The 12,616-nt window shown below is 44.4% G+C and overlaps 1 protein-coding gene across 3 annotated transcripts in view; it reads right to left on the reverse strand.

Moving 5' to 3' along the window:
- The window catches only part of tjap1 (tight junction associated protein 1 (peripheral)), a 220,193-nt gene that overhangs the window by 16,213 nt on the left and 191,364 nt on the right, over nt 1–12,616 (reverse strand). For all 3 annotated transcript variants that reach the window (XM_069887923.1, XM_069887921.1, XM_069887920.1), the window contains 2 exons: nt 9,560–9,667; nt 2,302–2,385 (listed from right to left, as the gene is read on the reverse strand). In XM_069887923.1, the coding sequence (XP_069744024.1) occupies nt 2,302–2,385; nt 9,560–9,667 (192 nt within the window). The remainder of the gene's footprint in view (nt 1–2,301; nt 2,386–9,559; nt 9,668–12,616) is intronic.

The raw sequence follows: 12,616 nt of genomic DNA on the forward strand, positions 1-12,616 counted from the left end.
TCCGCCGGGGGATTGGCAACAAATTCACTTATTCTATATGTGGTAGTAGTGTCCAACGCACCTACGACATGCCAGAATCGTGTATCCTCTGCTGTTATGCCACGAAGACAAAACTGGGTTTCAGCCTGATTAAGCCATACCCAAAGTTGCTGGGTCCAGAAACGAGGTAAGTGAAGGCCCACCGCGTTAACTGCCGCCGTGGAGGCAGCTGCTGCTCCTGTAGTTGTGTCCACGATAACTGTAGATTCAAGTTTTGGCTGAATCTTGCAGTTGGGGGGGGTCACCAATTGTAGCGGCGACTACGGTAGAGCTACTAAAGCAATACACATACACACCAGGTTAGTCAACACAAGACTGATTTATTCAGACTTTACAAGCTTCTTTTATTTACCGCGTGTCCCGGGCTCCATGGGACAAGGTGGGACATTAATATTGAGTTTGCTGCCGATCCACAGGACCGGCAGGTTTAAATTAAGCCCTGTGATTTTCCCGCACCTTCCGGCAGGAGACTCAGCCGATGAACGTGCCGTTCCTTGGCACACAGCACCACTTGCGTGCAGTCCATTAGGTGAGTATTCACCGCGCCGGCGATGGTTCATGATACAGTGCTGTGCACCCACTCGGCTCGCTACACGGCCGCTACAAAATCTACATTTTAAGATCATTAAATGCATGGGCAGACAGTAAATTCAATATTTTAAGATCAGATTGGGAAAAGAGGACTGGGGGCAGCTGTTGGGATTCTTTTAAAACATGATCCTGTAAAACACAAAAATCTACACATGCTGTGCTTGAAGCAAAAAACACACACAAACTGGAGGAGCTGAGGGGGTCCTTGCAGCGTCCATAGGAGGTAAAGATAATGTAACTGACATTTTGGGCCTGAACCTGCCTGCTTTTTGCTAATACCATGGAGAAAGGCTCAGGCTCAAAATGTGGTCTATTTTTTTTTAACCTCCTGTGGATGCTGTGACCTGCTGAGTTCCTCCAGCATTTTTGTGTTTTTACAAATGATCCCATAACGAATTTGAGGCTAACTTCCAGGGAACCCTAATATTGCAAAGGGGCTGGAGGAACTTTGGAGAAGGAACTACTGATAGGTTGAGACCTAGTGTCTGGACGGTTGAGGCAGACACTTCTATCTCATTGTCAATTCCTCCCGCTCCACTGCCCACAGATGCTGCTTGACACACTGAGGTCATTTGTTTCTGACTCCTAATTCAAGCATCTCCATCTTCTTGTGGATCCACTTCTAGCATAAGTGTCTAGAACCACAGAACACTACAGCACAGAAACAGGCCCTTCTCCCCATCTATTTTTCTATCTAGTTCCACTGACCTGTAACCAGTCCATATCCCTCAATACCCCCTCCTGTCCAAATTTTTCTTAAATGTTGAAATTGAGCATGTCTTCACCACTTCAGCTGACAGCTCGTTCCGCACTCTCACTTTCTTTCTTTGGCTTGGCCTCACTACTCTCTGCGTGAAGACGTTAACCCTAATGTTCCCTTTAAACATTTCCCATTTCGTCTTGACCATTGTCCTCTAGTTTTATCTCACCTAACCTCTGGTGCGGTGGGGGGTGGGGGTGGGGTGGGGAACCTGCTTTCATCTACTCTATCCATATCCACCATGATTTAAGTTCGGTCTCTGTGAAAAACATAAACTTCTCTGGCAGTCAGTGCATTGGAGGTTTGGATTGAGTCTGGAAATGTGTGAATGAGGAAATTCTTTTAGAGGAAAGATTGAGGAAGATTTGCTTCCACTGTTGGTACTTAGGGGAACAAATGCTAATCTCTTTGAGGTGTACAAGATTCTGAAAGAGGCACATGCTTCATTTAAGCTGGAGAGCACAATTAGAGAACATAATTTCCACATAAGGAGTTCATTGTTGGGGATTGTGGTGAAGAGATTTTTGCCTATTTTTGGAATTCTGTAATCCCAGAGGGGAGTGAATACTCAACCACTGAGTGTTAAAGAGCGAGAGCAATAGATTTTGGGTGACATGGGGAACTGCTGCAGACTAGATCTGATGTGAAAGTGGACAAGATACAAAATCATCCTCTGGACTGGTGAAGCAGCATGGAGCAGGGATGTGGCTTATTCCTGAGTCAGTATCCTATATCCCATCAAAAAAAGCCAAGACATTTATGATTTGAAAAGTTAACCAACATGATAAAGCTTTGCATCTGAAAAATATGAAATCACAGATCCATGTTCAGGAGGTTCTCAAACAAAATCAGGCACCAAGGCCGACCAAAATCCTCCGTTCATACTCTTATTCTATGTCCATAATACTTACATCTGCAAACTTGTGGTTCCTGAAGTGAGATTTGTTGCACTTCAATAGCTGAACAGCAAGGTTACAATCCTGTCGATAGCGCTCCTGTCAAAAAAAAATGGGTGGGGGAAATTCAAAACCAAAGGAAGGCAAAATCACCTCATACACAACACACACGATCTGCAGATACCTACACACAAACCCAAGTCTAGCAGGCCAAACACCACTGCAACAAACAAAGCCAGATTCAAAATCCGTTGATGCCCAGTAGTCATAATCGATCAGTAATCATGCTGCCTAGATTCTCTCTCCTAAGATCACTGGAGGTACTATAATTGAGTGATTTTACTAAGGCCTGTGTGGAACTGGTGCAAGTTGAGGCCTGGGGGAGATCAGCCATAATTATATGGAATGGTGAGGCAGGCCTCTGACGCCTGGTGGCCTGCACCTCCCCTCTGTGCTTATTTCCTTGGGTGCCCTTCAAGCACCCTTCTAAATGTTGCTTTAACATAATGCTTTATGACTCTTGCAGGCCATGAGGTCCCCAACTCTCTGAATCCCTCAGTAAATGAAAATTTTTAAAAATCTGTTAAGGGCAGGTGCAAAAAATCTGAAATAAAAACAAAAATGCTGGGGTACAAAATTCTCAACAGGTCAGCAATCATCTGCGGGAAGAGAATGCTTTGGATCCAGAAGGCTGACTCAGAGTTTTTCCTGCACTATTTGTTTTTAATCTCTAATTCCTCATTAATCCTTTACAAATGACTTCAAATCTACACCCCCTGGGTTTTGATCCTCTCCGAAGGGAATTGCTCATTCCCATTTATTCCACCTAGGTTCACTCAATATTTATGTACCCCAATTAAATTATCCTTGGCCTTCTTTATTCCACCAAAAATGGCTGCAGTCTGCCTGGATGCCTTCATCAGGTCCCCCTGACCCACTGATGCAGTGGTCCAGACACCATTAGACGTGACAGCAACACTTCCTTGATTTGATCTTGCCTCTGCTCTTCGACATTCTTTTAATGACCTGATTGACCAATGTCCTGGTTCACTGAAGAATTAATGCCAGACCCCATTCCTTTCCAATGAGGCCCTCCTCTTTTTCAGCACTGGGACCCTCCACTTCCCTCTACACCCAACAGGACCCCTCTTTCCGCTCGTTACTGGGACCCTCCTCTGTAACAAGGCCACCCCCCAGAGAGGCCCATAACAATGTCCCTCTCCCCACAACACAAACTTCTCCCCCATCAACCCTTATGCCACAACGAGGGTCTTCCCCTAAATGAAACCCTTCCACCCCATGACACAGGGGTTCTCTATAACAATGGCACCCTCACTCCACAACAGTGGGATCCTCCCCAGTGATGAGACCCTCAGACCTCGACACAGGACCCTCCTTGCCTCATAACAGCGGAACCCTTCCATACCAAATCAGGGAGACAATAGGCCTCTTTCAATCTGAAAGGATATAACTCGTGGAGTTCTGAGCCGTCAACAATTTACTATTGTTTTCTACTGATCTGAGTGGGCAACATACAAGACATCCCCCTTTGCTTAAATGTGGGTCGGCATTCTGTTATGAGGATATCAGGTCCCTGTAACTGGATAGAGATGGACTGAGTGAATAGTCAGAAACCTGGTAAATGGAATTCAATGTAGAAAAGTGTGAGGTTCTGCACTTCAATTCAAATCAAAAAGCAGACAATGACATTAATAGACTGCAAAAGAGTGGGACACAGTGATTAGAGAGTTCATAGTGGGGAAGATTATGGAGGATATTCTTCGAGATAGTATATACACATATCTGGATAGGCAGGGATTGATTAGCGGCACCCAGCATGGGTTTGTAAAAGGAAAGTCATGTTTGACGAACCTTGTTGAGTTTTTTGAGGAAGTGACAAGATGGATGAAGGTAGAGCAGTTGATGTGATCTATTTGGATTTTAGTAAGACTTTTGATAAGGTTCCGCATGGAAGGTTAATAAGGAAGGTTCAGTCACTAGGAATTAGTAGAGAGATCGTGACATGGGTTCAGAGGTGGCTGGAAAGATAGACAGCAGAGGGCCATGGTGGACAACTGTCTGTCAGGTTGGAAGCCTGTGACAAGCAGGGTGCCTCAGGGATCGGTGCTGGGTCCCTTGTTGTTTATCATTTATATTAATGATTTAGAGGAGGTTGTGGTTAACTGGGTTAGCAAATATGCGGATGATATGAAAATAGGGGGAGTGGTTGATAGTGAGGTAGGTTTTCTTAGATTACAGAAGGATTTGGTTTGTTTGGAAGAGTGGGCTGAAAGATGGCAGATGGAATTTAATGTAGATAAGTGCGAGGTGCTGCAGTTCGGTAAACTGACCTGCACCCGATCCATAGTCCTCCCTACCTTTCTCATCCATGTACCTGTTCAAATTCCTCTTAAATGTTAAAATGAGTCCACATTTACCACTTCAGCTGAATGCTCGTTCCATGTACCCCACCTTTCACTCTTAACCCATGGCCTCTGGTTTCTATCTCACCTACCCACAGTGGAAAAAGCCAATCTACATTTACTCTTATCTACCTCATTATTTTAAATACCTCGATCAAATCTCCCCTCATTCTTCTACACTCCAGGGAATAAAGTTCTAACCTGTTTAACCTTTCTCTGTAACACCTACGACTGCGCAGCTCGATAAGACAATAACACCATCTACAAATTTGCTGATGAGAGTGGGTTGGATAAAGGATGAGGGTGAATCAGCGAACAGGATGGAGATTGAAAACTTGGCCGAATGTGGCACCAACAACAACCTTGCACTCAATGTCACCTAAACTAAGGAGTTGATGGTTGACTTCAGGAAAGGAAAGCCAGAGGTTTACAATCCAGTGATGATTGGGGGATCAGAGATGGAGAGGGCAAGCAAATTTAGGTTCTTGGGAATCACTATCTCAAAGGATCTTTCCTGGACCTAACACACCAATGGCATCATGAAGAAAGCAGGACAGCATCTCTACTTCCTCAGGAGTTTACGGAAGTTTGTATGACATCAGAAACCCTGGCAAATGTATACAAATGTGTGGTGGAAAGTATGCTGACCAGCTGCATCACAGTCTGGTATGGGAACACCAACACCCCTGAGCGTAAAACCTTCCAAAAGGTTGTTGGCACAGTCCAGGACATTACAGGCAAAGCCCTCCCCACTACCGAGTACATCTACATAGAATGCTACCATTGAAGGGCAGCAGCATTCATCAAAGACCCTCACCATTCAGCATCACGCTCGGTTCTCACCTCTGACATCAGGAAAGGTCTAGGTGCCACAAGACTTGCACCAGCATGTTCAGGAACAGTTGCGACCCCTCTACCATCAGACTCTTCAATGACAAACTCAATCCGGGACTAATTTAAGGACTCTAACTCGTGCACTTTATTGATTTTCTTTGCTCTCCCTGTATTGCACAGTCAATTTGCTTGCATTTGATATTTATTTACAGTTCTTTTGTTTGCTCCCGTTCATGCTGTCTGCAGTTAATTTTCCCGCACCCACAGGAAAAAGGAATCTCAGAGTTGTATGTGATGTCATGTATGTACTCTGACAATAATCTGCAATCTAACTCAACATCTGGGCAACATCCGAGTAAATCTTCTCTGCACTCTTTCTATCTTATTGATACCTTTCCTGTAGTTAGGTGTCCAAAACTGCACACAATATTCCAAGCTTGGCCTCACCAATATTTTATATAATTTGACCATAACATCCCAACTCCTATATTCATAGTTTGATTTATGAAGGCCAATATGCCAAAAGATCTCTTTATCACCCTATCCATCTATGACACCACTTTCAGGGAATTTCAGATCCCTCTGTTCTACCACACTCCTCAGTGCCCTACATTTATGTAGTTTCTTGGTTTGTCCTTCCAAAATGCAACACCCCACACTTGTCTGGATTAAGTTCCATCTGCCATTTTACTGCCTGTTTTTCCAGCTGGTCCAGATGTCTCTCCAAGCTTTGAAAACCTTCTTCGCTGTCCATAACACTCCAATCTTAGTGTCATCTGCAAAATTGCTGATTCCAATTGACCACATTCATCCAGATCATTGATGTAGACGACAAACAACAATGGTCCCAGCACCGATCCCTGAGGCACGCCACTAGTCACAGATCTCCAATCTAAGAAGCAATCTTTTACCACTTCTTTCTGGCTTCTCCCATCCAGCCATTGTCGAAACCAGTTCACTACTTCAACAAGAATACCTAGCATCTGAACCTTCCATGCGGGACCTTGTCAAAGGCATCACTTAAGTCCAGGTTGACAACATCCACATCATCGTTCCTGGTAAACTCCTCAAAAAACTCGGTAAGATTGGTTAAACATGACCTTGCATGCACAAAGCCACGATGACTATCCCCAATCAGTTCCTGGCTATCCAAACAATTGTATATCCATCTCCTAGAACACCTTGCAATAATTTACGTACTACTGGTGTCAGGATCACTGGCCTATCAGTTCCAGGGTTACTTTTGGAGCCTTTTTTTAAACAACAGAATAATGTGAGCTACCCTCCAATCCTCTGGCACCATACCTGTGGCTAAGGACATTTGAAGTATTTTGGCCAGAGCTCCTGCATTTTCTACACTAGCCTCCCTCGAGGTCAGAAGGAATATCTTGTCAGACCCTGGGTGATTTATTAGGTCATGTTTAACAAATCTTGTTGGTAGGTTGTGTTTAACGAATCTTGTAGAGTTTTTCGAGGAAGTTATCAAGAAGGTAGATGAAGGAAAGGCTGGAATGATGTCTACATGGACTTTAGTAAAGCCTTTGACAAATTCCAACATGGGAGGTTAGTACAGAAGGTAATGACACTAGGTATCCATGGAGAGGATGTAAAATGGATTCATAATTGGCAATGTGGGAGAAGACAGAGTGGTGGTGGATGTTGTCTTCTCAGACTGGAGGCCTGTGACGAGTGGTGTGTCTCAGGGATCGGTGCTGGGACCATTGTTTGTTGTTTATATCAATGATCTGGATGATAAATCCAGATTGGATCAGAAAATTTGCTAATGGCACAAAGATAGGAGGCGTTGTGGGCAGTGAGTAATATTCAAAGCTTGCAGAGGAATCTGGACCAACTGGGTGAATGGGCCAAAAAATGGCAGATGGAGTTTAATGCAGACAAGTGTGAAACATAAAAATATGATGTAGGAGTAGGCCATTTGGCCCTTCAAGCCTACACCGCCATTCATTATGATCACGGCTGATCAGTACCCGGTTCCTGCTTTCTCCCCATACCCCCTAATCCCCTTGGCCACAAGGGCCAAATCTAACCTACACTTAAAATTGACAGGGAATCGGCCTCAACTACTTCCTGTGGCAAAGAATTCCACACATTTACCACTCTGAGAGAAGAAATTTTTCCTCATCTCAGACATAAAAAAACTTCCCCCTTATCCTTAAACTATGGCCCCTGGTTCTGGTTTTTCCCAGCATTGGAAACAACCTCACTGCTACTGTTAGGCGGCCTGTACACTACTCCCACTAGCGTCTTCTGCCCCTTATGGATTCCAAATCTTCTACATTGATGTCCTTCCTTTCTATGGCATTCACCTCTTCCCTAACCAACAGCGCTACTCCACCTCCTTTTCCATTCTGTTTATCCCTCCTGAATGTCGAGTAACCCTGAATGTTGAGCTCCCAGTCACGTTCCCCCTGAAGCCACGTCTCTGTGATCCCAACTATATCAGTTATTAATAACTATCTCCACATACAATTCGTCCACTTTATTCCGAATGTTCCTTGCATTGAGACACAAAACCTTCAGTCTTTCTTTAGCCACACTCTTATCCCTTTTACCATTATGTAAATCAATAGATCTTTTTGATTTTCTCCCCGCTTTTACTTGCCTGCCACTAATGCTTTTCACCTTGCTACCCTTTGCTTCTACTCTCATTTTACACCCCTCTGACTCTCTGCACTTGTTCCCATCCCCCTGCCACATTAGTTTAAACCTTCCCCAACAGCGCTAGCAAACAAACCCCCAAGAACATTGGTCCTGGCCCTCCTCAGGTGCAGACCGTCCTGTCTGTACCAGTCCCATCTGCCCCAGAACCGGTTCCAATGTTCCAAGGATCTGAAACCTTCCCTCCTTCACCATCTTTCAAGCCACAAATTCAATCTAGCATTTTAGAAGGGTAAACCAAGGTAGGACATACACAGTAAATGGTAGGGCACTGAGGAGTGCGGAGGAGCAGAGAGATTTGGGAATACAAATACATTGTTTCTTGAAGGTGGTGTCGCAGATGGACAAGGTTGTAAAGAAAATCTTTGGCACCTTAGCCTTTATAAATCTAAGTATTGAGTATAGGAGTTGGGATGTTATGGTAAATTTGTACATCAGTGAGGCCAAATTTGGATAATAGAGGTACAGGAAGCTGCAGCATCAGGGGTTCCTGGTCTTCCAGATACTCCTTTGGTCATTGCTAAGGTGGCACAACGCTGTAACAGCACCAGTGAACTGGGTTCGAACCTGGCACTGCCAGTAAGGAATTTGTACATTTTCCCCATGTCTGTGGGTTTCCTCCACTTGCTCTGGTTTTCTCCCACTGTTCAAAATGTATGGGCGGTTGTAGGTTCATTGGGTTATTTGAGTAACATCAGCTAGTAAGCCACATGAGCCTGTTTCTATGTTGTATGTCGAATTAAAAAATTCCTTCATTCCAGCTTCTTCTTTCTGTAGATGTGTCAATCAGGATGAGCCCAGTTCTGTTGTTCCCAATGATGTGTGTCAATTCTAAAATTCTTCAGGTATGGAACCAGAGAACAATAAAGCACAGAAAAAGGCCTTTTGGCCCATCTAGTCTATGTCAAATTATTTATTTTGCCTGGTCCTATTGACCTACTACAACCAGACCATAGCCCTCTACATAACTATCCAGTCTTCCAAAAGTCTTAGAAGGGGTTCTAAGAGTCTTTGAATCTCTCCTTCCATCCCATACATGGCCATTTTCTTTCATTAAGTTCTCCATAAACCTCTGCCAAGATTAGTATTACAAGACATGGGATAAGGGTGTGCTAGTCAAGGCCTACATTGATTAGACATCTCTAATTATCCATGAACCTAATGCTTGACTAGGCTAGTTCAGAAGGTCATGAAGATTTAACCACAGTGCTTATACCTGATGACAAACAGGTTCAAATTGCCTGCAAATCAACTTTCCACTTGGGTGGTAACACAGCTAAAATACATGGACCAGAAATGTGCCTGCTTTTGGAGACAAGAACCTCTCCTGGACTTACATTTAACTCCTCCAGTTTGTTGATAGCAGTTTTTGAATCAAGTAATTTGTTTGTGAGTTCCACAATTTCCCAATCAAGGGTATTTTTCTCCAGTTCAGCTTTTTTAATCTGTGGAAATGGAAATCAATATAGTTACACACACAAACCAGTCAGACTGAGCTGAAAAGAAAGCACATGCACAGTGGGATAAGTTTATGAGGCAAGACTCAACAATGTAAAGAAGGAGAAACAATCGTGTTCCTTTTCACGTTGTTTAGGGTGCTACTGACAGAGTTCCATACTGCATCACTCCCACTATAAAATGAACCTGAGGCTGACTGGTACAAGATTCACTTGTGGCAAGTTCATTATAATGATTGTAAGCAGTGATTCACAACTAATCATCACCAACACAACGTTGGCAAGTCAATAACAACTGTGTTGAGTCAGGAATGATGCAACACAGTACCAGAAAAACTATTAATTAAACAGACAGGAGTAAAGGTTAATGTAAGTTAGGTTAAACTAAAATTGATGAAACAGCAGGATATATTACAACTGCTGTCGAGGTTTAATTTACAATTGGATGCACTGGAAAGATTATTCACAGCAGGACTTTTTGGGGGGAAACCTGGAACCCAGTGAATTGCACACCAATTGGATCGAGGTGTGTTGGCTTTGGTTGCCTGTCCCAAAGTGGATCATGGTACAAAATGAGGGATGATAATGTGGTAAATTGGAATAGCCAGTTTACAGATGACACAAAGATTGGAGGAGTGGACAGCAAGGAAGGCGAGCAAGGTTTGCAGAGGGATCTGGACCAGCTTAAAAAATGGGCTGAAAAATTGCAGATGGAATTTAATGCAGACAAGTCTGAGGTGTTGCATTTTGGAAGGACAAACCAAGACAGGATATACATGGTCATGGTAGGGCACTGTGGATTGTGGTAGAACAGAATCTTAATTCCCTGAATTACACAGGTAGATAGGGTTGTAAAGAGCTTTTGGGATGTTGGCCTTTAGTATGTTGGCCAAAGTAAAGAGTACAGGAGTTTGGATGTTATGTACAAGACATTGGTGAGGCCAAATTTGGAGGATTGTGTGCAGTTTTGGTCACCTAACTACAGGAGAGATATCAATAAGATAGGAAGAGGGCAGAGAAGGTTGACTAGGATATTGCTGGGACTTCTGGAACTGAGATACAGGGAAAGGTTCAACAGGTTAGGACCTGGAGTGTAGAAGAATGAGGGGAGATTTGATAGAGGAATATGAAATTATGAAGGGGACAGAGAGAGTAAATTCAAGTAGGTTTTTTCCACTGAGGTTAGGTGAGACACAAACCAGAGGACATGGGTTAAGGGAGAAAGGGGAAAGGTTTAGGGGGAGCTTCTTCACACAGAGAGTAGTGGGAGTGCGGAATGAGCTGCCAGCTGAAGTGGTGAAAAGGGCCTCAGATTTTTTTTAGAATATTTTATTTTTGATTTTCCAAGATTCTCACAAATCCAAAACAACAGTACAATCTACTCAACAATGATATTTCATATTACATTTGGCCTCAATTTAACTAGAATTTGGACAGGTACATGGATGGGAGGGATATGCCTGGCTATGGACCGAATGCAGGTCAGTGGAACTAGTCAGAATAAGTTTGGCACAGACTAGAAGGGCCAAAGGGCCTGTTTTCTGTGCTGTAATGTTCTCTGGTTCTATGGCTGCATCTATAAATCTTTCCCATTGTTGACTCCACATGGAATCAGATAAGGTAGCCTCATATGGCTGAGATTCCACAGTATTGAAAAATCTACCTTCCAAAGCCAGGTCGGACAGATTTGCCATAAAATCAGAATTTCTGGCTGGAGATTAGAAAAAAATAATTATTTTATTGATATTGATAACATTTTATTGATATTTTAAATGAGTTGCTCATGCTCAAGTGTAGCTTCACCTCCATTATTTAAAATAATAACTTTTAGATTTCTTATACAGTTATTGTTCCAAAGCCTTGAGAGCTTTCAAACAAGATGAGGCTTTTCCCTCAGGAATTGCTCCATTCAGAGGTTACTAAGGCATACGGGGGAGGGGGGGGGGAAGAGATTCGAGCCACACCATAGCCACTTTCAATTGGAATCGCCTGAAGAATGCGGCTCTGGAGCAGGTTGCAGGTGTCTGCTATCTGAAAGATCTGAAGCAGATAGAGGGGCTGCAGAGCAAAAGCCGGCTCCTGAGTCCAGGCAGGGGCAGCCGTCTGACAGTTTTAAGCGTCTGGAACATTGCATTAATTTTTACTTGATGTTGTGGTTTGAAAGAAAGCTTTTACACTCCCATTTTTAAATTTATTGATAATGCTGAAAATTTGCTAGCCTTTAAACTTGTAGAGATTCCCTTCTATCCATGATCACTATGGTTGCAAGTCTGAACTGCATCAGTAGAGTGACCTTATACGATACATCAACGTTTCTACAATCCGCGCTCCCATTTTAAGTATGCTCCTTCACAGCAACTAACACCGGCCTGTGCAACGATATTAGTCCTGAGAGTTACAGGCACGGACTGCTCCGTTTGGTTCACCACTGCTTTCACGGCTCCCCAATGCCTGACAGCTGGCCTTCCCTCTGCCTGACAGTACCCCCCTCATCTCGCTGGCTGACAGTTCCCCAGCGCTGGACTGCGGGGCTGGGGTGGCTGGCCCCACAGTCCCCCGCCACCCGCCCCAGCTTCGCAGTTCCCTGCTGCCTGCCCCAGCCTCGCAGTTCCCCATCGCCCGCCCCAGCCCCGTAGTCATGTGCCGAGGGACGGTTATGCAGCGGGAAGGGTAGGTGTCAGCAGTGTGAAGGGTAGGTGTCGGCAGCGGGAAGGGTAGGTGTCGGCAGCGAGAAGGGTAGGTGTCGGCAGCATGGAGGGGAGGTGTCGGCAGCAGGGAGGGGAGGTGTCGGCAGCGGGGAGGGGAGGTGTCGGCAGTGGGGAGGGTGGCTGTCACCAGTGGGGCGGGGGGTGGCTGTCAGCGGGTCGCCAGCTGACTGCCAACAGTGTGCCCGCTGCTAAGCATGTGAGCTTTGCCTGAGCTGCTTTCAGGTGCAAT

Source organism: Narcine bancroftii, chromosome 6 (assembly GCF_036971445.1).
Source record: "Narcine bancroftii isolate sNarBan1 chromosome 6, sNarBan1.hap1, whole genome shotgun sequence".
Taxonomy (NCBI): domain Eukaryota; kingdom Metazoa; phylum Chordata; class Chondrichthyes; order Torpediniformes; family Narcinidae; genus Narcine; species Narcine bancroftii.